This window comes from Bombina bombina, chromosome 3, assembly GCF_027579735.1.
Source record: "Bombina bombina isolate aBomBom1 chromosome 3, aBomBom1.pri, whole genome shotgun sequence".
In the NCBI taxonomy this organism is placed as follows: Eukaryota; Metazoa; Chordata; class Amphibia; order Anura; family Bombinatoridae; genus Bombina; species Bombina bombina.
In genome coordinates, this window is record NC_069501.1 from 1,042,054,823 (window position 1) to 1,042,079,404 (window position 24,582).

Consider the following 24,582-nt stretch of genomic DNA (forward strand, 5'->3'; position numbering starts at 1 on the left):
AAACCTTCAAAGAGAGTCAACAGTGGGTTGTATTACACAAATTGTCTTCACAGATGCAATACACCCCCCCCCACCAGCTGAGTAGGCATGGCACGGCACTCACAGCATATGTGCGTATGCCGCTGAAAAACAGGAATAACTTTCACTGGAAGTATTTTTGCTAATGGAAATATATTATAATAATGCTTCTTTTGAAAATTACTATGCACATGTGCATTTTGACCTACCTATCCCATTAAAGCATTCTATGTACAAAATATAATATATTTGCTTTAACAAAAATTTTTAAATATGTATTAATATAACAGTGTTGGTTATGCAAAACTAAGTAAAAAGGATGATGGATCTGAAAAAAATGTATATGTCATTTCTGAGAACAAGTCACACCAGAAACTCAGGGTTCTTTTTCTATTACCCAAATACCAGTTCTCCTTATCTAAAGCAGCCGGCCTCTGTCAGCTCAGGTATCACTTAAGACTTAATAATATGGCCCAACATATTAAAATCAGGTACTATAGGTTCCTTTAATTCTTAGGCACATTCAAATGCAAGATAAGGGGTAACAGACTCCTTCCTCAATGCCTGGAGATTCTCATAGGCAATAGTTGAGCCACAAGTCTTTTTTTTTTTTTTTTTTTAAATCATTTTTTATTGAGGGTTTTTTATAATGACAACATAAAAATATGACATATAGATATTACAGTACATAGCAATGATTGTCTCAACAACAATATGACAGAGAAAGGAAACAAATAATAAGTACCAAAATATAATTGAAAACCTCCTTTTATGTTTTTTATATCATAATGAAAGTAGCTATTATTCCGGGCCATTGTGCTAAAACACATTCTGAGGGAGCACTGTAGCTACTAAGCAGACCCAATTTATTATGAACTTCATGAGAACTTAAATATCTAGTTCGTCAAAGAATTGAATGCTTCTTATTATTAAAGGGTCTTAATAACAAGAACAAAGTATAGAGCAAGGGGGGAGTTGGGGAAGTATCAGCGGATAAGCACCGCTATATAGATAATTCTTCTACGTAACAATATTATTAAGTACTTAAATTATATGATGAAAACAACAAGAGCAACGATGTAAATAGCAATGGTCAGCAGCAATGGGGGGGCGGAAGACCATAAAAATGTTAATTGACTAGGTCAATTAGTTATCATAACATAATGTGTGGCGTGCAGCACTAAACTATATGACAGTTAAAGGGACACTCAACACCAGAATTTTTGTTGTTTAAAAAGATAGATAATCCCTTTATTACCCATTCCCACGGTTTTGCTAAACCAACACTTTTATATTAATACACTTTTTACTTCTGTGACTAACTTGCATCTAAGCATCTTCTGACCGCCCCTAATCACATGACTTTTAGTTATTATCTATTGACTTGCATTTTAGCCAATTAGTGCAGTGTCTGCCACTAGCCACGGGCGTGATCACAATGTTATCTATATGGCCTACATGAGCTTGCTCTCCCCTGCTGTGAAAAGTAAATAAAATAGAGGCGGCCTTCAAGGGCTTAGAAATTATCATATGTGCCTTCCTAGGTTTGCTTTCAACTAGAATACCAAGAGAACAAAGCAAAATTGTTGATAAAAGTAAATTGGAAAGTTGTTTAAAATTACATGCCCTATTTGAAAAATGAAAGTTTTTTTTAGACTTGACTGTCCCTTTAAGTATAATTTGAAATGAATGTCAAGAAGGAGCGGATATGGCTCCAATTCAGTTAGGGTGAGAATTAAGTTTACTATTCAGAATTTCAAAATGGTATTGAATTGAAATAGTAATAATTTTGAACATATAAATTTAAGTAGGCATGTAAAACAACCTAAACACATAAGTAGTGAACAGTGTCAGACTAAGTAGCCTATGTAATGGTTAAGGATTAAAATTAAAAAAATAAACCGTATAGAGAGAACCGAATATAGTTCCAGGGACATGTAGTAAATATAATATAAGCAGCGCCTACTTAAATCTAGATAATATATATGCATGCGCAGACTAAATTGCAAAATGCACAACTACTGTACTTAGCCTATATGAAATAGTTAGTTCTCTTGGAAAGATTAAACATTGCATAAATATAACAATACGAAGCTAAACAGAACATTCTATACTAAAACACTGTGCATACTCTCCTAAATTGTTGCATATCATATAGAACTGCTGTTTTGTTACATGGGGTTATGTATGCAGAGCCACAAGTCTTTTATATATTTATTTTGCCAGCATATTTCTTTTCAGTTGCATTTTTACTTGTGCACAAAGAATGAGAACATTGCTAAATAATTCTCCCAATATGAAATGCATATGTATAAAACAATATTTTTTGTGAACATATCTCATATGGTCGATTAAATACCTGAAACTTAAAGGGACACTGAACCCAAATAGATTTTATCGTGATTCAGATAGAGCATGCAATTTTAAGCAACTTTCTTATTTAGTAAACAAAGAAAAAAAGAAAAACAGCTGCACTCAAACTGGAATAATTATTATAAGAAAACATGTGCTACCTAGAAGAGAATATTTATAACAAACATAACAAGAGAGTGGGTACCCCAAAATAAGGGGTTTCCAAAAGTCTAGGCTGAACCAGAACAACTGTAGATAATAAAGACTCAAGAGACATCAGTATCAAAAATTAAAACATCCTTTAATAAATCACATATATCACAATCATACCACATTCATACATGGGATCCCAAATAAGTAAAAGTCAATGGGCTGAGAGAGAACTTCTGGTGCACCAGGGCGAAACAAATAAGTATATATAAACCAAAGTTGTTGAATATTTGTAATCCAAAAGAGAATGAATTTTTATCTTATAAATCCCCAAAGTGCCGCTCAGCCAAACTAGCCGCACCAACACCCACGACCCAGGAGCGTAATCAAGTCACTTAAAAGCATACCTTAGAAGCCGTGCGTTTATACAATATTCACAGGTGCAGGGACCGTTATTTCCTTTTTGGCATAGAATGGTAAGCAATACTACCTGTGTCCGTGACGCCAACGGCAAGATCTTCAATGCTTAAGTGAGACGTGGTCTTCCAGGGCAGGTCAGGGCTAGCTGGGATCCAATGTTGCGGTGAACTGAAAAGCTGCAAAGCACTGACGAGTCTGAACGCTCATTTCACTCCTTCACATAGTGCAGCATGGAGCTTCTTCCAGGTGCTGACGTCACCTAAGTTGAAGTATCCTTTTATTGGTACACAATGTTTGCCGGTCATTTCTTGATTTGATGGGAAACTTGTCAATCAGGAATCAAATGTTTGCAGTGTAACAAGTCCAGACTTTTTTGCCCAATTATGCAGGCGTAGCATATCAAAGCCTGTCAGTATAACAGTTAATACAATGTTTCAAACACTTGACATTGTATCCAATTTAGAAATAGATTTGTTACGTGAGAGAGACCTAAATTAGTGCCATAAAAGAAATACACAACATTCATACACACATTCACAATAGAAACATACATCCATAGTTAAAATTCAAAATTAATCTATTTCAATTAATGAATATTTTAAATTCAAAAGCTTTATTTTATTGTAATATTTTTATAAATATAAACTTGTGCATAAATGTGTGCAACTTAACAAACCACGAAAGGAGAGATATTCTCCAATTTTTAATTTTTATTAATGCTTACAGTAGACCATACAAAAAAGAGATTTATGAAACACAATTTTTTTCATAAGAAGATCCCAAAAACTTTACTGGCCAATATACAGATAGAGGGATTCCTAACCTAAAAAAGAGGCAAACTCCAGCTTCTCATTAAGTCCATTGGGTGATAGTGTATTTAATCTATAGATCCATCTTGTCTCTTTTTGTAATAAAATTGTATGAATGTCACCTCCACGTGCACTTAATTTGACAGACTCTGTTCCAATAAATTGAAGATCATCAGTTTTTGATCTATGGAACTGAGCAAAATGTCTTGCTACCAGGCTGTCTACATTACAATCTTTAATGTCATCTCTATGTTCAGTGATGTGAGAGCGTAGCTCTCTAAAAGTTTTCTCTTGTTAAGTGTATCCAGTCCACGGATCATCCATTACTTATGGGATATTAACTCCTCCCCAACAGGAAGTGCAAGAGGATTCACCCAGCAGAGCTGCTATATAGCTCCTCCCCTAACTGCCATTCCCAGTCATTCTCTTGCACCCAACGAATAGATAGGATGTGTGAGAGGACTGTGGTGATTATACTTAGTTTCATACCTTCAATCAAAAGTTTGTTATTTTATAATAGCACCGGAGTGTGTTATTCCTTCTCTGGTAGAATTTGAAGAAGAATCTACCTGAGTTTTTCTATGATTTTAGCCGGAGTAGTTAAGATCATATTGCTGTTTCTCGGCCATCTGAGGAGAGGTAAACTTCAGATCAGGGGACAGCGGGCAGATTAATCTGCAAAGAGGTATGTAGCAGCTTATTATTTTCTGACAATGGAATTGATGAGAAAATTCTGCCATACCGATATAATGTAAACTCAGCCTTAAATGCAGTAGCAGCAACTGGTATCAGGCTGTCATGTATGTATATTTTACACTTCAGTATTCTGGGGAATGGCACTTCACTGGAATTATACTGTGTGCATAAAACTTTAGCCTAATTTGCAGGGACTAGCAACAGGCTTTTTAATAACACTCAATTTATTAATGTTAAACGTTTTTTGCTGGCATGTAAAATCGTTTAATTTTCTGAGGTACTGGGTGAAAAAATGTTTTGGGCACTATTTTTTTTCCACTTGGCAGTCGTTTTATTTAATTTATGACAGTTTACTGATCTCTCTCACTGTTATGTGTGAGGGGGAGGGGCCTTTTTTGGCCCTTTTGCTACGCATCAAAAAATTCAGTCAGAAGTTTATTGTCTTCCCTGCATGATCCGGTTCATCTCTACAGAACTCAGGGGTCTTCAAAACTTGTTTTGAGGGAGGTAATCACTCACAGCAGAGCTGTGAGATTGTAGTTGACTGTGATAAAAAAACGTTTATTTCTGTATTTTTTTTTATTTTTATTTTTCTGCTATCAGGGTTAGTTATCCTTTGCTAATGGGAGCAATCCTTTGCTAAAATTGTGTTTTTTACAAAGATTTGATGCTATAACTTTTCAGTTTATTAATTTTCAACTGTCATAACTTTTTCTGTGCTTCTTATAGGCACAGTACGTTTTCATATTATAGTAAATTACTTGAAAAGTATTTCCAAGTTGCTAGTTTATTTGCTAGTGTGTTAAACATGTCTGATTCAGAGGAAGATATCTCTGTGCTATATGTGCTAAAGCCAAAGTGGAGCCCAATAGAAATTTATGTACTAACTGTATTGATGCTACTTTAAATAAAAGTCAATCTGTACAAATTGAACATATTTCACCAAACAACGAGGGGAGAGTTATGCCGACTAACTCGCCTCAAGTGTCAGTACCTGCATCTCCCGCTCGGGAGGTGCGTGATATTGTAGCGCCGAGTACATCTGGGCGGCCATTACAAATCACATTACAGGATATGGCTACTGTTATGACTGAAGTTTTGGCTAAATTACCAGATGTTACAGAAGCATTAGTTATTTTGTTGTGAAGAAACTTATTTCCCAGCAGCAATGCCTGAACCAGCCAAGCCAGCGCCTAAGAAGGGCTCCAAGAAAACTGTAACAAGTATCATTTCATAAAGGGTTAACTCTGTTCAGTTTTGAGAAAACTATTTTCTGAGGCAGGTTTCCTAGCATATTGTGTACTGTAATTAAGTTTGTGATAAGCATTCACTGCTAGGTGATAAGAAGGACTCAATTGTTTTCTTGTGTGTACTTGTTATCTGCGGTGGCCTGTCCAAGGGCTTTGTCTAAATGTGTGATGGGGGATTTTATGCTTCCCCCCCTGGGAGTGCCCTGTGTGCATGTAACCTAAATAAAAAGCAGGCTGGGCATCCCAGTCCTCAGTTCTTGGTTGTCCCTCAATCGCAGCGTTGACTCGTTTTTGTGGGCAGAAGGGTATCCTAGCTGTACTACAGCTAAGGGGGATTATTCTACATTTGCGAGACTCATATAGAATACTATGGAAAGCAGTTTCTCCCCTCTTCAGCAATAGGAATCCAGGCTACTAAGCGGTCCATCTCTCAGCGAGACTAAGGGTAACCGTAACATTTGGCGGCAGCGGTGGGATTTTTCCTGGATTTCCTAGGAGAGGTACAGAACGGATGGAGAGCGCTTACGAAAAATTGAAGCGTACAACCCTAAAGGATTTACTTGAAAGCAGAGGGGGGTACGCCAGCAACCGGCCGAGGAGAGAGCTGATTGCAGAATTGACCGAACTGGATCAGAGCTTCACAATGGCGGAAACACCGACCACGATTAGTGACGAAAAAACCAGGATTGTTCGGGAGAGGCTCTCACTGTACGGGCCGAACCCCTCCATGGAATTGGTACAGCAGTTGATGGCGGAAGCGGACAAGGATATACGAGAGACTCGAGCCCACGAACTCAACCTAGCGAACGCACACCGCAATGCTGAAGCCCCGCAGGTAATCATCCCTGTCGAAAATGCTGGGAGGCCCAAGATACCCTATGCGGCATTTCGACCCTTCCTAGAGAGCGAGACAGGGATTGATGAATATTTGGCGGACTTCGAAAGGCAATGTGCCCTGCACCAGATTCCCAACAGGGAGTGGCCCACGATATTGTCTGGGAAACTATCCGGGCGAGCCCTGGAAGCCTTTCGTACTCTGGGTGCTGAGGAAGTGACACAGTATGAGCTAGTTAAGGAGACACTGTTGCGACGGTACGCAGTAACTCCGGACGCGTATCGCCGACAGTTTCGGGGCACGAAAAAGAAGCCTAACGATACCCATATGGAATGGGCGCACCGAATGCGGAGAGCGGCAAATCACTGGATGAGCGGAAGTAAAGCGGTGACTGGTGAGGAAATTTTACAATTGTTTCTCTTAGAACATTTTTATAATGGCATGGAACAGCAAGGGAAGGAATGGCTGCGAGACAGGCGACCTTCTACCTTAGAAGAAGCAGCCAAATTGGCCGATGAACATTATGACTCCCGTCTTCACGAACCCAGAGAGGTTTACCGTGCACCCCCTCGTGCTGAATTCCGAGCCCCGGTGCCCGCAGGGCCCGCCCGACACTCAGGACCACCCAATAACAGCTCTGAGCGTCCCAGACCGACTTGCCACCGATGCAAGCAACCAGGGCATTTCATGGCTAGCTGCCCCCTTAATACGCACCAGACACCCAGGAATTACAATTACCCCTCTGGGGCATATCGTCCGGCCCGGACCCTCTGTGTTAACCAAGAGGCCCCTATGGAGGAATATTTGGGGCCGCTTCACGAGGCGGACCCTGTATATGCTGCCTCAGATAACCGCCAGCACCATCGGCAGAAGGTATGGCTCGAGGGGCGATCTACCGAGGGATTGAGAGACACAGGGGCTACTATCACGCTGGTACAGAGTCATTTGGTGCCGGAGCACAAGCGATCTGGACAGACTGTGGCCGTTAGAGTGGCGGGGGGGGATGTGTACAAAATTCCAACAGCTAAAGTGCATCTTGATTGGGGAGCGGGAAAGGGGGCTGTGAACGTGGGCATAATGGATAATTTACCTGCCGAAGTACTACTGGGCAATGATTTGGGCCCCATGACTTCTGCCTATGCTCCAGTATGCAACAACGAGGCGGACCCAGTGACTACACGGGCCCAAGCCCGGACGGAGCGAGAACTCTCACCAGTGCGGGAGACACAGGTAAGACCTACCCCGACATTGCCTGACATGTTAGGCCCCATACCCTGGGACACCCCAGATGCTTTCGAGACAGAGTCTAAGACTGACCCGACCTTACAAAAGTACCGGGAACGAGCAGAGACCGGAGGGGGCGGGGCAGATAATGAAACATTCTTATGGGAAAAAGGGAAACTATACCGCTGGACAGAGAAAAGGGGACAGCGTAGGCGACAGCTGGTAGTGCCCCACAAATACCGTCAAGAAATCCTCAAGATAGGCCATGACATCCCCTTAGCAGGCCACCTAGCTGTAACCCGTACCCTACACCGCATTACTCACACGTTCTTTTGGCCAGGGGTACACGCCGACGTTAGAACTTACTGTAACACCTGCGATGTGTGTCAACGAGTAGGAAGGCGAGGCGATCACCCTAAAGCCCATCTAGTAAATATGCCCATTGTAGAGGAACCCTTCAGCCGGGTTGCTATTGACCTAGTGGGACCACTGGCTACCCCTAGTCCCTCCGGTAAGCGCTACATTCTTACCGTAGTGGACTACGCTACCAGGTACCCAGAGGCTGTCGCCCTATCCAACATACAAGCGGATACGGTAGCGAATGCACTAGTACAGGTGTTCTCCCGGGTAGGATTTCCAAAAGAAATCCTATCCGACCGAGGCACCCAATTTACGGCTGAATTGACCCAACAACTCTGGCAGGTTTGCAAAATTAAGTCCCTCCTGAGCTCCCCATACCACCCCCAGACGAACGGGCTGTGTGAGAGGTTCAATGGGACCCTCAAGCAAATGCTCAAGACGTTCACTCAGGAATACCGAGACTGGGAACGCTTCCTGCCGCACCTCCTTTTTGCTTATCGGGAGGTGCCCCAGGAAACGACAGGGTTCTCTCCCTTCGAGTTGCTCTACGGAAGAAAGGTACGGGGACCCCTAAACCTGATCCGGGAGCACTGGGAGGGAGAGATGGAGACTGACGGTGTCCCCATTGTGCCATACGTGCTGGAACTCAGGGACCGAATGGAGCAATTAGCCAAATCCGTGCGGGCTAATCTCCAGTCGGCCCAGAGAAGACAGAGGGTATGGTACGATCGGGGGGCCCGAAAGAGAATCTTTACCATAGGACAAAAGGTGTTAGTACTTAAGCCGGTGAAGACAGACAAATTGCAGGCGTCCTGGCAGGGCCCCTACCAGATCGTAGAGAAAAGGGGAGACACCACTTATGTGATAGCTAGCTGCCACGACAACAATCTTAGAAAGACATTCCATGTAAACATGCTCAAGGAATATTTTGAGCGACCAGAGAACGTGACGGCCGTATGTTGTTCCCCTCAGGAAGGCCCCGACAGTCTACCCATTCCAGACCTATTAGAAAAGAGTCTCCCCACAGGTATAGTGGCTCAGGTTCAGATAGGAGACCGACTTAGCCCCACTGAAAGGGAGCAGCTCAACCAACTCCTACAGTCCAAACACCTCACCTTCTCCCCGAAGCCAGGGTACACTACTTTAACCACCCACCAGGTAGATACTCCGGGACAAGCTCCCTTGCGCCAGGCTCCGTACCGAATCCCCGAAGCAGTTAGGATAGGAATGAAGAAGGAGATCGATGAGATGCTCCAACTCGGGGTAATTGAGCCCTCCGATAGTCCCTGGGCCTCCCCAGTTGTCTTGGTGCCCAAGAAAGATGGGACCACCCGGTTCTGTGTAGACTATCGGAGGCTCAATGAAAAGACCGTGACGGACGCTTACCCTATGCCCAGGGTAGACGAGCTACTCGATCGTATAGCCAGGGGAAATTACCTGACCACTATTGACCTCTGCAAAGGTTACTGGCAGATTCCCCTGGCCCCGGAGGCTATCCCCAAGTCGGCATTCGTCACCCCATTCGGCTTATATCAGTTTAGGGTAATGCCGTTTGGGATGAAGAATGCCCCAGCTACATTCCAGCGCTTGGTGGATAGGCTCCTGGATGGCTTCCAGAGTTTTGCTTGCGCCTACCTGGACGACATAGCGATCCACAGTGAGTCATGGGAGGACCACTTAGCTCACATAGGAATGGTTCTGGATCAGATCCGGGCGGCTGGCCTGACTCTGAAGCCAGAAAAATGCCACTTTGGGATGGCCGAGGTACAGTACCTGGGTCACCGGGTGGGGTGTGGAAAGCAGCGACCAGAGCCGGCCAAGATAGAAGCTGTCGCCAATTGGCCCACCCCCATCACTAAGACTCAGGTCCTAGCCTTCCTGGGCACGGCAGGGTACTATAGACGGTTCGTACCAGACTACAGCACACTTGCCAAACCCCTGACTGACTTGACCAAGAAGAACTTACCTCGACAGGTCCTGTGGTCTCCCCACTGTGAAACGGCTTTCCAGGCTCTCAAAAATGCTCTAATTAACGCTCCTGTCTTGGCGGCTCCAGCCCTTAACAAACGTTTTATCGTCCACACAGATGCTTCCATGTTCGGGCTGGGAGCCGTCCTCAGCCAAGTAGGCGAAGATGGAGGGGAGCATCCAGTTGCCTACATCAGCCGGAAGCTCCTGCCCCGCGAAGTCAGCTATGCAGCGGTCGAAAAGGAGTGTTTGGCTTTGGTGTGGGCATTAAAGAAATTGACTCCCTATTTATATGGGCAGGAGTTCACTCTGGTCACCGACCATAACCCGTTGGTGTGGCTGAACCGGGTCTCTGGAGATAATGGCAGGCTATTACGTTGGAGTTTATCGTTGCAACCCTTCAATTTCACCATTACTTACAGACCTGGGAAACAGAATGGCAACGCCGACGGGTTGTCCAGACAAACCGACCTCAGCCCCGCATAACCAGCGGTCTGGACAGCCTTAGTCTGCCCCGAAAAGGGGTCAGACCGTGTCTGCCAGAGTGTTCCACAGAAAGGGAGCACTGTTACAGAAGCATTAGTTATTTTGTTGTGAAGAAACTTATTTCCCAGCAGCAATGCCTGAACCAGCCAAGCCAGCGCCTAAGAAGGGCTCCAAGAAAACTGTAACAAGTATCATTTCATAAAGGGTTAACTCTGTTCAGTTTTGAGAAAACTATTTTCTGAGGCAGGTTTCCTAGCATATTGTGTACTGTAATTAAGTTTGTGATAAGCATTCACTGCTAGGTGATAAGAAGGACTCAATTGTTTTCTTGTGTGTACTTGTTATCTGCGGTGGCCTGTCCAAGGGCTTTGTCTAAATGTGTGATGGGGGATTTTATGCTTCCCCCCCTGGGAGTGCCCTGTGTGCATGTAACCTAAATAAAAAGCAGGCTGGGCATCCCAGTCCTCAGTTCTTGGTTGTCCCTCAATCGCAGCGTTGACTCGTTTTTGTGGGCAGAAGGGTATCCTAGCTGTACTACAGCTAAGGGGGATTATTCTACATTTGCGAGACTCATATAGAATACTATGGAAAGCAGTTTCTCCCCTCTTCAGCAATAGGAATCCAGGCTACTAAGCGGTCCATCTCTCAGCGAGACTAAGGGTAACCGTAACACCAGAACTAAGAGGTAAGCGTGATCACTCTGGGGTGAGAACAGAGTGCGCTGATAATATTAGGGCCATGTCAGACACTGCGTCACAATTTGCAGAACATGAGGACGGAGAGCTTCATTCTGCGGGTGACGGTTCTGATCCAAACAAACTGGATTCAGATATTTCAAATTTTAAATTTAAGCTGGAAAACCTCCGTGTATTACTAGGGGAGGTGTTAGCGGCTCTGAATGATTGTAACACAGTTGCAATACCAGAGAAAATGTGTAGGTTGGATAAATATTTTGCGGTACCGGCGAGTACTGACGTTTTTCCTATACCTAAGAGACTTACTGAAATTGTTACTAAGGAGTGGGATAGACCCGGTGTGCCGTTCTCACCCCCTCCGATATTTAGAAAGATGTTTCCAATAGACGCCACCACACGGGACTTATGGCAAACGGTCCCTAAGGTGGAGGGAGCAGTTTCTACTTTAGCTAAGCGTACCACTATCCCGGTGGAGGATAGCTGTGCCTTTTCAGATCCAATGGATAAAAAGTTAGAGGGTTACCTTAAGAAAATGTTCGTTCAACAAGGTTTTATATTGCAACCTCTTGCATGCATTGCGCCTGTCACGGCTGCAGCAGCATTTTGGTTTGAGTCTCTGGAAGAGACACTTGAATCAGCTCCATTAGATGAGATTACACACAAGCTTAAAGCCCTTAAGTTAGCTAACTCATTTATTTCAGATGCCGTAGTACATTTAACTAAACTTACGGCTAAGAATTCCGGATTCGCCATTCAGGCACGCAGAGCACTGTGGCTAAAATCCTGGTCAGCTGACGTTACTTCTAAATCTAAATTGCTTAATATACCTTTCAAAGGGCAGACCTTATTCGGGCCCGGGTTTAAAGAAATTATCGCTGACATTACAGGAGGTAAAGGCCATGCCCTACCTCAAGACAGAGCCAAACCTAAGGCTAGACAGTCTAATTTTTGTTCCTTTCGTAATTTCAAAGCAGGAGCAGCATCAACTTCCTCTGCACCAAAACAGGAAGGAGCTGTTGCTCGCTACAGACAAGGCTGGAGACCTAACCAGTCCTGGAACAAGGGCAAGCAGGCCAGGAAACCTGCTGCTGCCCCTAAGACAGCATGAATCGAGGGCCCCCGATCCGGGAATGGATCTAGTGGGGGGCAGACTTTCTCTCTTCGCCCAGGCTTGGGCAAGAGATGTCCAGGATCCCTGGGCGTTAGAGATCATATCTCAGGGATACCTTCTAGACTTCAAATTCTCTCCCCCCAAGAGGGAGATTTCATCTGTCAAGGTTGTCAACAAACCAAATAAAGAAAGAGGCGTTTCTACGCTGCGTACAAGATCTTTTATTAATGGGAGTGATCCATCCGGTTCCGCGGTCGGAACAAGGACAAGGGTTTTACTCAAATCTGTTTGTGGTTCCCAAAAAAGAGGGAACTTTCAGGCCAATCTTGGATTTAAAGATCCTAAACAAATTCCTAAGAGTTCCATCGTTCAAAATGGAAACTATTCGGACAATTTTACCCATGATCCAAAAGGGTCAGTACATGACCACAGTGGATTTAAAGGATGCTTACCTTCACATACCGATTCACAAAGATCATTACCGGTATCTAAGGTTTGCCTTTCTAGACAGGCATTACCAGTTTGTAGCTCTTCCATTCGGATTGGCTACGGCTCCGAGAATCTTCACAAAGGTTCTGGGTGCTCTTCTGGCGGTACTAAGACCACGAGGAATTGCGGTAGCTCCATACCTAGACGACATTCTGATACAAGCTTCAAGCTTTCAAACTGCCAAGTCTCATACAGAGTTAGTACTGGCATTTCTAAGGTCGCATGGATGGAAGGTGAACGAAAAGAAGAGTTCTCTCTTTCCACTCACAAGAGTTCCCTTCTTGGGGACTCTTATAGATTCTGTAGAAATGAAGATTTACCTGACAGAAGACAGGTTAACAAAGCTTCAAAATGCATGCCGTGTCCTTCATTCCATTCAACACCCGTCAGTAGCTCAATGCATGGAGGTGATCGGTTTAATGGTAGCAGCAATGGACATAGTACCCTTTGCACGCCTACATCTCAGACCGCTGCAATTGTGCATGCTAAGTCAGTGGAATGGGGATTACTCAGACTTGTCCCCTACTCTGAATCTGGATCAAGAGACCAGAAATTCTCTTCTATGGTGGCTTTCTCGGCCACATCTGTCCAGGGGGATGCCATTCAGCAGGCCGGACTGAACAATTGTAACAACAGACGCCAGCCTACTAGGTTGGGGCGCTGTCTGGAATTCTCTGAAGGCTCAGGGACAATGCAATCAGGAGGAGAGTCTCCTACCAATAAACATTCTGGAATTGAGAGCAGTTCTCAATGCCCTTCTGGCTTGGCCCCAGTTAACAACTCGGGGGTTCATCAGGTTTCAGTCGGACAACATCACGACTGTAGCTTACATCAACCATCAGGGAGGGACAAGAAGCTCCCTAGCAATGATGGAAGTATCAAAGATAATTCGCTGGGCAGAGTCTCACTCTTGCCACCTGTCAGCAATCCACATCCCGGGAGTGGAGAACTGGGAGGCGGATTTCTTAAGTCGTCAGACTTTTCATCCGGGGGAGTGGGAACTTCATCCGGAGGTCTTTGCCCAAATACTTCGACGTTGGGGCAAACCAGAGATAGATTTCATGGCTTCTCGACAGAACGCCAAGCTTCCTCGTTACGGGTCCAGATCCAGGGATCTGGGAGCGGTTCTGATAGATGCTTTGACAGCACCTTGGACCTTCGGGATGGCTTATGTGTTTCCACCCTTCCCGATGCTTCCTCGATTGATTGCCAGAATCAAACAGGAGAGAGCATCAGTGATTCTAATAGCGCCTGCATGGCCACGCAGGACTTGGTATGCAGATCTAGTGGACATGTCATCCTGTCCACCTTGGTCGCTACCTCTGAAACAGGACCTTCTGATCCAGGGTCCCTTCAAACATCAAAATCTAATTTCTCTGAAGCTGACTGCTTGGAAATTGAACGCTTGATTTTATCAAAACGTGGTTTTTCTGAGTCAGTTATTGATACCTTAATACAGGCTAGGAAGCCTGTTACCAGAAAGATTTACCATAAGATATGGCGCAAATACTTATATTGGTGCGAATCCAAGAGTTACTCATGGAGTAAGGTTAGGATTCCGAGGATATTGTCTTTTCTACAAGAAGGTTTAGAAAAGGGTTTATCCGCTAGTTCCTTAAAAGGGACAGATTTCAGCTCTGTCCATTCTTTTACACAAACGTCTGTCAGAAGTTCCGGACGTTCAAGCTTTTTGTCAGGCTTTAGCTAGGATCAAGCCTGTGTTTAAAACTGTTGCTCCACCATGGAGTTTGAACTTAGTTCTTAATGTTTTACAGGGGGTTCCGTTTGAACCCCTTCATTCCATTGATATCAAGTTGTTATCTTGGAAAGTTCTGTTTTTAATGGCGATTTCCTCGGCTCGAAGAGTCTCTGAGTTATCTGCCTTACATTGTGATTCTCCTTATCTGATTTTTCATTCAGACAAGGTAGTTCTGCGTACTAAACCTGGGTTCCTACCTAAGGTGGTCACTAACAGGAATATCAATCAAGAGATTGTGGTTCCATCTTTGTGTCCTAATCCTTCTTCGAAAAAGGAACGTCTGCTACACAATCTAGATGTAGTCCGTGCCCTGAAATTTTATCTACAGGCAACTAAGGATTTTCGACAAACGTCTTCCCTGTTTGTCGTTTATTCTGGTCAGAGGAGAGGTCAAAAAGCTTCGGCTACCTCTCTCTCCTTTTGGCTTCGTAGCATAATACGGTTAGCCTATGAGACTGCTGGACAGCAGCCTCCTGAAAGAATTACAGCACATTCTACTAGAGCTGTGGCTTCCACTTGGGCCTTTAAGAATGAGGCTTCTGTTGAACAGATTTGCAAGGCTGCAACTTGGTCTTCTCTTCATACTTTTTCCAAATTTTACAAATTTGACACTTTTGCTTCTTCGGAGGCTGTTTTTGGGAGAAAGGTTCTTCAGGCAGTGGTTCCTTCCGTATAAAGAGCCTGCCTGTCCCTCCCGTCATCCGTGTACTTTAGCTTTGGTATTGGTATCCCATAAGTAATGGATGATCCGTGGACTGGATACACTTAACAAGAGAAAACATAATTTATGCTTACCTGATAAATTTAATTCTCTTGTAGTGTATCCAGTCCACGGCCCGCCCTGTCACTTTAAGGCAGGTAATTTTTCCATTAAACTACAGTCACCACTGCACCCTATGGTTTTCCTTTCTCTGCATGTTTTCGGTCAAATGACTGGTAATGGCAGTTAGGGGAGGAGCTATATAGCAGCTCTGCTGGGTGAATCCTCTTGCACTTCCTGTTGGGGAGGAGTTAATATCCCATAAGTAATGGATGATCCGTGGACTGGATACACTACAAGAGAAATAAATTTATCAGGTAAGCATAAATTATGTTTTTCCTACGTAAAACCTTTTACATGAACAAGAAAGGAGATATATTACTCCTTTAGTAGAGCAATTAAGAAAAGTTAATTTTATATGTAACCCCTGTGTTGGTACTGAATGTCTTAGTTTTATGCATAAATTGGCAACATACGCAATGACTGCAAGGTGAACTTCCATCCACTTTCTGAGCAGCACTTTCTAACCAATTGCATGTTGGGACTTTATTGAATTCGCTCTTCACAAGAATATCTTTTAAATTGTTAGGTCTTCTCGCAGTCATAAGCGGGTAATCACCCACATATTCATGGAGTGTATTATCATTAGTCAGTAAGTGCCAATTTTTTCTGATTTTTTTGCCTGTTATCATTTGCTGCAAGCCAGCACCTACCTGCATAGCCCACCGGAGCTACCCTGAATATGTGACAGTCCAGAGGAGCATTGCCCTTGATTTTTCCCATTGGGACCGCCTACACTTAATACCTGATTGAGCCGATTGAAGCCTTTCTACACTAAAGGATATCGCTTTGTGAGTCTGCAGATAGTTGTGTCCAGTGGAGCCGCATATTCTCTATTTCAAGGCAGTCTATGGATTTGCCTACTCGATACCCGTAAGCACAGGGGCAGGAGTGACACGCAGGATACGTCACTTTCACCCGAACCAATTGGAACAGAGGTAGGAGTGACACGCAGGATACGTCACTCCACCTGGGCCTATCGGAACGACGGTCAACACAGGACACATGTTTTCGTATACTTGGAGGACGCCAGGCTGGCAAAACGCTCGATCCGCGACCGGTGGACAGGTTGGAGCCTGGGAGAGCACTGCACTTTGAGCCAGTGAGATATTGTAACGTCCTATAAGTATTTCAAGTTGCATCAGTGTCATTAGATGTTTGTGAATACACGAAGGGGCCCTTACGTAACTTTTATGTTCTTGCTGTGTTTAAGACTTTGGGGCTATTAGTGTCCTGCAACTGTGTGGGTATATTTGAAGAAAAGGACGCAACTTCACATTTATATTTATATCAATATACATCTTTCTATACAAACTATACCTTATAAGGTTTCAGTCTACTTAAGGATAAGCTCATCAGGTATTATTAATTGTGTAAGGCTGAATGGAAGCATATACGGTATTTTTGCTGCATTGTGGAATGGACATATAAGTACAGTTAATATTTTTTATAATTCATTGTTCTCCTGAGGGTAGTTTTAAATTTACTTATCCGGTTAACCCATAGTGGGGCATCAGTCTATGGTCCAGTTGGGTCTCTTTTCTTTACCTTTATTCCAGGCCTGGTTAGGTCTCCAGACCGCCTTGGATTGCACAAGGTTCCCTTCCTGCTTAGCGGAGGAAGGGGAAGCAGATGATGTTCCTTTAAAATTCCGAAAGGAACGAAAATTATTTTGTTTAGCCCTCATCTTGAGGGGCTTGTCCTGAGGTAGGGTGTGACCCTTACCTCCAGTAATGTCAGAAATTATTTCCTTCAGTTCAGGCCCAAATAGGATCTTACCCTTGAAGGGAATAGACAAAAGCTTAGACTTAGATGACACGTCCGCCGACCAAGATTTTAGCCATAATGCTCTACGATGGCAAAGCCTGCATTTTCCGCTGCTAATTTCGCAAGCTGAAAAGCAGCATCCGTCATGAAAGAATTTGCAAGCTTTAGAGCCTTAATTCTGTCTAACATGTCATCTAAAGGTGTCTCAACCTTCAAGGACTCTTCCAGGGCGTCAAACCAAAAGGCGGCCGCAGTAGTTACTGGAACCATGCACGCTATAGGCTGCAAAAGAAAACCCTTACCTTGCCCCAATGTGCATTATATTTGGTAATAAATCTCATCTTAGTATCTTCCTTTTTTGTTTGTTTATTTTGGTAAAGTAGATCTTTTCTGTCCTGCTGAGATGCCCTAAATAGCGCTCTTTTTACACATCTCTTTGAGTAACCCCTCTCAAGAAAGCAAGTCATCATCTCTTTTGCCTGTTTTTTGAAAACGTGATCTTCAGAGCAAATTCGGCGCAAGCGCAGGAATTGCCCATAAGGTATGCCTCGCTTCAAATTTTCAGGATGATGGCTTGATCCCAAGAGTAGGTTTTTAGTTGCTGTTGGTTTGTGAAAAACTTCAGTTACTATTTTCCCTTCCTTCTTGCTTATTTTTAAGTCCTGAAAATTAATTGAATTGTAATCATAATTACATGTATATCTTTCTTACATGTAATTATGATTATAATTCAATTGATTTTCTGGACTTAAAAATAAGCAAGAAGGAAGGGAAAATAGTAACTGAAGTTTTTCGAAAACCAACAGCAACTAACAACCTACTCTTGGGATCAAGCCATCATCCTGAAAATTTGAAGCGAGGCATACCTTATGGGCAATTCCTGCGCTTGCGCCGAATTTGCTCTGAAGATCACGTTTTCAAAAAACAGGCAAAAGAGATGATGACTCGCTTTCTTGAAAAGAGATGTGTAAAAAGAGCGCTATTTAGGGCATCTCAGCAGGACAGAAAGGATCTACTTTACAAAAATAAACAAACAAAAAAGGAAGATACTAAGATTAGATTTATTACCAAATATAATGCACATTGGGGCAAGGTAAGATCTATCTTAAGAAAAAATTGGCACTTACTGACTAATGATAATACACTCCATGAATATGTGGGTGATTACCCGCTTATGACTGCGAGAAGACCTAACAATTTAAAAGATATTCTTGTGAAGAGCGAATTCAATAAAGTCCCTACATGCAATTGGTTAGAAAGTGCTGCTCAGAAAGTGGTTGGAAGTTCACCTTGCAGTCATTGCGTATGTTGCCAATTTATGCATAAAACTAAGACATTCAGTACCAACACAGGGGTTACATATAAAATTAACTATTTTATTAATTGCTCTACTAAAGGAGTAATATATCTCCTTTCTTGTTCATGTAAAAGGTTTTACGTAGGAAAAACTTTTAGAGAGCTACGCTTTCGCATCACTGAACATAGAGATGACATTAAAGATTGTAATGTAGACAGCCCGGTAGCAAGACATTTTGCTCAGTTCCATAGATCAAAAACTGATGATCTTCAATTTATTGGAATAGAGTCTGTCAAATTAAGTGCACGTGGAGCTGACATTGATACAATTTTATTACAAAAAGAGACAAGATGGATGTATAGATTAAATACACTATCACCCAATGGACTTAATGAGAAGCTCGAGTTTGCCTCTTTTTTAGGTTAAGAATCCCTCTATATGTATATTGGCCAGTAAAGTTTTTGGAATCTTCTTATGAAAAAAATTATGTTTTATAAATCTCTTTTTTGTATAGTCTACTGTAAGCATTAATAAAAATTAAAAATTGGAGAATATCTCTCCTTTCGTGGTTTGTTAAGTTGCACACATTTATGCACAAGTTTATATTTATAAAAATACTACAATAAATTAAAGCTTTTGAATTTAAAATATTCATTAATTGAAATATAGATTTTGAATTTTAACTATGGATGTATGTTTCTATTGTGAATGTGTGTATGAATGTTGTGTATTTCTTTTATGGCACTAATTTAGGTCTCTCTCACGTAACAAATCTATTTCTAAGTTGGATACAATGTCAAGTGTTTGAAACATTGTATTAACTGTTATACTGACAGGCTTTGATATGCTACGCCTGCATAATTGGGCAAAAAAGTCCGGACTTGTTACACTGTAAACATTTGATTCCTGATTGACAAGTTTCCCATTGAATCAAGAAATGACCGGCAAACATTGTGTACCAATAAAAGGATACTTCAACTTAGGTGACGTCAGCACCTGGAAGAAGCTCCATGCTGCACTATGTGAAGGAGTGAAATGAGCGTTCAGACTCGTCAGTGCTTTGCAGCTTTTCAGTTCACCGCAACATTGGATCCCAGCTAGCCCTGACCTGCCCTGGAAGACCACGTCTCACTTAAGCATTGAAGATCTTGCCGTTGGCGTCATGGACACAGGTAGTATTGCTTACCATTCTCTGCCAAAAAGGAAATAACGGTCCCTGCACCTGTGAATATCGTATAAACGCACGGCTTCTAAGGTATGCTTTTAAGTGACTTGATTACGCTCCTGGGTCGTGGGTGTTGGTCCGGCTAGTTTGGCTGAGCTGCACTTTGGGGACTTATAAGATAAAAATTCATTCTCTTTTGGATTACAAATATTCAACAACTTTGGTTTATATATACTTATTTGTTTCGCCCTGGTGCACCAGAAGTTCTCTCTCAGCCCATTGACTTATTTGGGATCCCATGTATGAATGTGGTATGATTGTGATATATGTGATTTATTAAAGGATGTTTTAATTTTTGATACTGATGTCTCTTGAGTCTTTATTATCTACAGTTGTGCTGGTTCAGCCTAGACTTTTGGAAACCACTTATTTTGGGGTACCCACTCTCTTGTTATGTTTGTTAATAACTTTCTAATTTACTCCTATTATCAAATTATTTTCATTCTCTTGGTATCTTTATTTGAAATGCAGGAATGTAAGTTTAGATGCCGGACCATTTTTGGTGAAAACACGGTGTTGTTCTTGCTGATTGGTGGGTAAATTCACCTACCAATAAACAAGTGCTTTCCATGGTTCTGAACCAAAAAAATAGCTTAGATGCCTTCTTTTTCAAATAAAGAAAGCAAGAGAACGAAGAAAAATTGATAATAGGAGTAAATTAGAAAGTTGTTTAAAATTGCATGCTCTATCTGAATCACGAAAGAAAAAATTTGGGTTCAGTGACCCTTTAAGCTAATAAATTGTGTTTACACTGATGTATTGACAATATTTTCTTTGATCACTAAAGAAGTAATGGTCAAGTAATGTAAAGGGATAAATATGAAAGTTGATAAGTAAAGTTTAGGACAAATTATAAAATAGCTAAACAACCCAATTCATACATTAGCCTCTAACGAGAGTCTGATTGAATCAGCAAAGTTGTAGGACCAGCACACCTTTAAATATGAATGTCCAATAGACAACAAGGTGGGTGCAAACAGATGTAGAGCCAAACCCCTTAGCTCCAGAGTAGTAGAATCCAAAAGAAAATGTTACACTTTCAAGTGTGGAAGTGAAAAAACTTTTATTAGGTGAACAGCAACGTTTCGGGGCACCTACCCCTTTGTCAAGCTGATTGACATAGATAAGGGATTTGTAATAGATGGTTCAGCATTTCAATACTAGAAGGATAAATATAAAAATACTCTCAGCTTGTCCAGTAGATTTAATTTTCTTTCTTGTTTTAATTTCTAGGTTCGGAGCACTCAATGACTCTAAGAAGTCCGGCCACAACATGGGCTTATATTCAACACATGAAAGTAATTGATAATCAGAAGAGGTTAATGGAGTTGTCTCGTAACCTGGAACCCCCCTAAATCTTTAATATTTAAAAAAAATAAAAAAAATCTGATTTTTAGAAGTGGGAAGTCAGCACTCTTAAAGTTCCTGCATCAGGGGCACAACTTAAAAGTTAATTGTTGGCCAATATTTGGGCTTTTACACTTTATGAACATGCTTGCACATTTAACTTTCACTCTCTAAATCTTTTTTAGATATTAGGAGACCATGTACAATTGTAAATACTTACAGTTAAATCAAATATCAAAATATGTTCTTGTACAGCAGACTCTGAACATAGCGCCGTTTGTTTTTGTTAGATTAAAAATGTCAAATCAATTCCCACAATTTTCAGTTGTAAAACTTCAAAAACATGATGATGTCATTGTACTGTAATTATATTAAGATGGAATGGATTTTTTCTTGTGTGTAATATAAAATATATTTATGAAAGTAATAAGAAAACATTAAATTATATTTTATTAATCTAACTCTTCCATTCACAGCGTTGTTAATCAATTTGATGGATGGACCTTATAAACCTAAATCCCACCCTAATGCTAAACAAACATTTTATGATCGTTGCTGAAAAATATGGATTGTTTTTCTTAAGCCAAAGATTTTTATCTCCAGGAGAGAACAAATACAGATTAAAATTATAATTGAATTTTATTCATTGAGCAGTCACATTTTTCACGTGAATATATCATAAAATCACTATATTATGTTAACCGATTGGCAGACATGGGGTTAAATACTATAACAGGTTTAAAACATCAAGCAAGATATGAGAGCAAACTCACTTCTACACATCTGTTGCATATTTTTAACAATTGTAATAGGCTGGTGTGGTCTTGCTAGCTTATGACTATGTATGATGTGCAGATCGGAACAATAAAATATGTAAATATTTGTATTTCTCGTAACGAATGTTGTGATTATTGTTCATTTAACATAAGTCATTGAGTCATCCATAGAACTTAATTGTCATGTAATAAAAAAAAATATATCTTTAATTTATAACCCAAGCCTCAACAGTTTATAACAACTTAAAAGGAGCAAACCCTTTATAAATCAATACATAATAATTGGTTTATTGTATTGCAATGATAATTAAGTATACCTGATTTTGAAATGGTCACACTATCTTTTGATCCATAATTTCACCTATCGCGTGCATAGCTTTGCTAAGTTCAATAACACATCTTGGTGTAGACAAACAAATACAATATACTTTTAACATTTTGAAAACGACCTCATGATTTATCATTTCAAAAAGACTCTACCTATTATATAGTGAGGTCTCTAGTATTTTTTTATATAGAGTGGACTGCAATTTCCATCACTAATAAGTTTCATTTTTCTGAAATTGGTGTCTAGTGGAATAGTTTTTAGATTAACCAAGTGCTATCTGGAGGGATAAATGACCCTATTCAAAAGTGGAAATTCTACCCTTTTCGTTTTAAAATGTTCTTCTGGAGTATAGATTTGTTTTTGGTTGATATTGAGGCACCGTTTAAAAACCTGCTGTCTACAGGTTATAAACATGCCATTTTCAGATTTATTGAGATACAACTAGTAGGTGAGGGGATTTCCCTCTTTCCAATAAGAGCTCAGGTCATATCATTTTGCATGGGGACTAAGTTACAGGCACAGTAAAACTTGCAATTTTTATATAAACGTTTAGTTACTGTATTCATAGTAAAAAAAAAACTTTGTAATATACATTCACTATTGGAACAGGTGCAACTGGGATTGGCGTTTGGCCACTGCTGGGGAAGTACAGGATGTGAGGAGGGCCCAGAATGGGGGGGGGCTTATATACTGAGAAAGTCACTTTACATAAAAGCAAAATAAGGAAGCATCCCCCTCTCCTGCATCTACAATTCAACGGAACTCTACTCAACTATGGGCGCGTGCAGCTGTGAATCTTGTTATAGTGCGCAGTCTGTATTATTCCTACATATTTTTATATTAATAGGGCATAACTTTTATGGAGATCAAGGAAAAACCTTGCAGAAACGTGAAGAAAGAACTAGAAAAATGTGTGAGGTTCAATCAGATTATCTGAAAAATATATTTATTTAAACAAATATATTTAGTTTAACTGGCTCTGTCTGCCTCGTTTTTTTTTTTAGCTCCCTTCGTCATTGTTGTTTGTACAGGCCCTGGTCATCCTTTAAAATAACTTTTTTAAGGAACAAACTACTGAATATCAGATATTCCGGCTAATCAGATGCCGACTTTAGATAAGTTTAGATTACTTTTTTTGGATGTTTTAGTTGGAGGAATGGTAGCTCTGAGTAGCTGCTGCAGGAGACAGAGTTGAGGCTTTTGGATAGTGCACTCATTAAACTCTGACAAAGTAATGTTGCCTCTGTAGGGTCCTTTATGTTCTTGCGCTCTACCATCTCACAAGACCTAAAATGGAAGTTTCACATTGATTTTGTACTGAAAAAGGCCCAACAGAGGCTGCATTATCTTGGCCAACTGAAGAAGCTCACTTTTCACTGGAGATGCTTTTACACAGCTGTAATTGAATCCATTCTGCACCCTTTACCAATTGTCTGGTTTGGATCGGCTACTGAATCTGATATTAGAAAATTACACAAACAGGTTAGGCTGCTGAGAGTATTATTGGTGTTCCCCTGCCCTCTGTACTCTTGCGAAATGAGAAAGAGGACTAGCAAAATCATTAGTAACAACCATACCCTGTCCATACCCTGTCCATACCCTGTCCACATCAATTTTTGTCTTCTGGAAGGTGTCTGAAAGCACTGAGTACTAGAACATCTAAGCACATGAGCAGCTTTTTTTTTGCAGGTCATTTACCTTAGAAACAATTAGTTCACCTCTATAGTCCTTCTCAGTGGAACATTACCATTGCTAGTGTAATTCTTACTGTTAGTGCAATTCTCTATTATTATCGGTTATTTGTAGAGCGCCAACAGATTCCGCAGTGCTATTAACAAAGGCGGAGTACAAGAAAACAATTATAGGGATCAAATGGGTAGAGGGCCCTGCCAAGAGTTGCACTGTTGTAGTCAGCTCTTGAGAAGGTGATCAACAAACAGCTGGACTCTTAGGCTTACATGCTAAGGGGGTTCAGGGGATAGCAATGGAGGAGAAGAACTGGTATAAAGAAAGGTTAGCGTAGGTTGTATGCATCCCTGACCAGTAGAGTCTTTAGGGAGCACTTGAAGCTTTTAAAACTAGAAGAGAGTCTTGTGGAGCGAGGCAGAGAGTTCCACAAGATGGGAGCCAGTCTGGAGAAGTCCTGTAAATGGGAGTGTGATGAGGTGACAAGAGAGGAGGAGAGTAGGAGGTCGTGAGCAGAGCGAAGGAGACGGGAGGGAGAGTATCTGGAGACAAGGTCTGAGATATAGGGGGGAGCAGTGCAGTTGAGGGCTTTGTATGTCAGAATGAGAATGTTGTGTTTTATCCTAGAGGCAAGAGGAAGCCAGTGAAGAGATTGGCAGAGAGGTGCAGCAGATGAAGAGCGACATGTAAGGAAGATGAGTCTGGCAGAGGCAT

General features: G+C 41.6%; 1 protein-coding gene across 1 annotated transcript in view; it reads left to right on the forward strand.

The window, feature by feature from the left end:
* Positions 1-21,974, forward strand: part of RAPGEF3 (Rap guanine nucleotide exchange factor 3) — a 379,471-nt gene extending 357,497 nt beyond the window's left edge. The window contains exon 27 of the mRNA XM_053708263.1: positions 20,965-21,974. Within this exon, the coding sequence (XP_053564238.1) occupies positions 20,965-21,086 (122 nt within the window). The 3' untranslated portion in view covers positions 21,087-21,974. The remainder of the gene's footprint in view (positions 1-20,964) is intronic.
* The last annotated feature ends 2,608 nt before the right edge of the window (positions 21,975-24,582 follow it).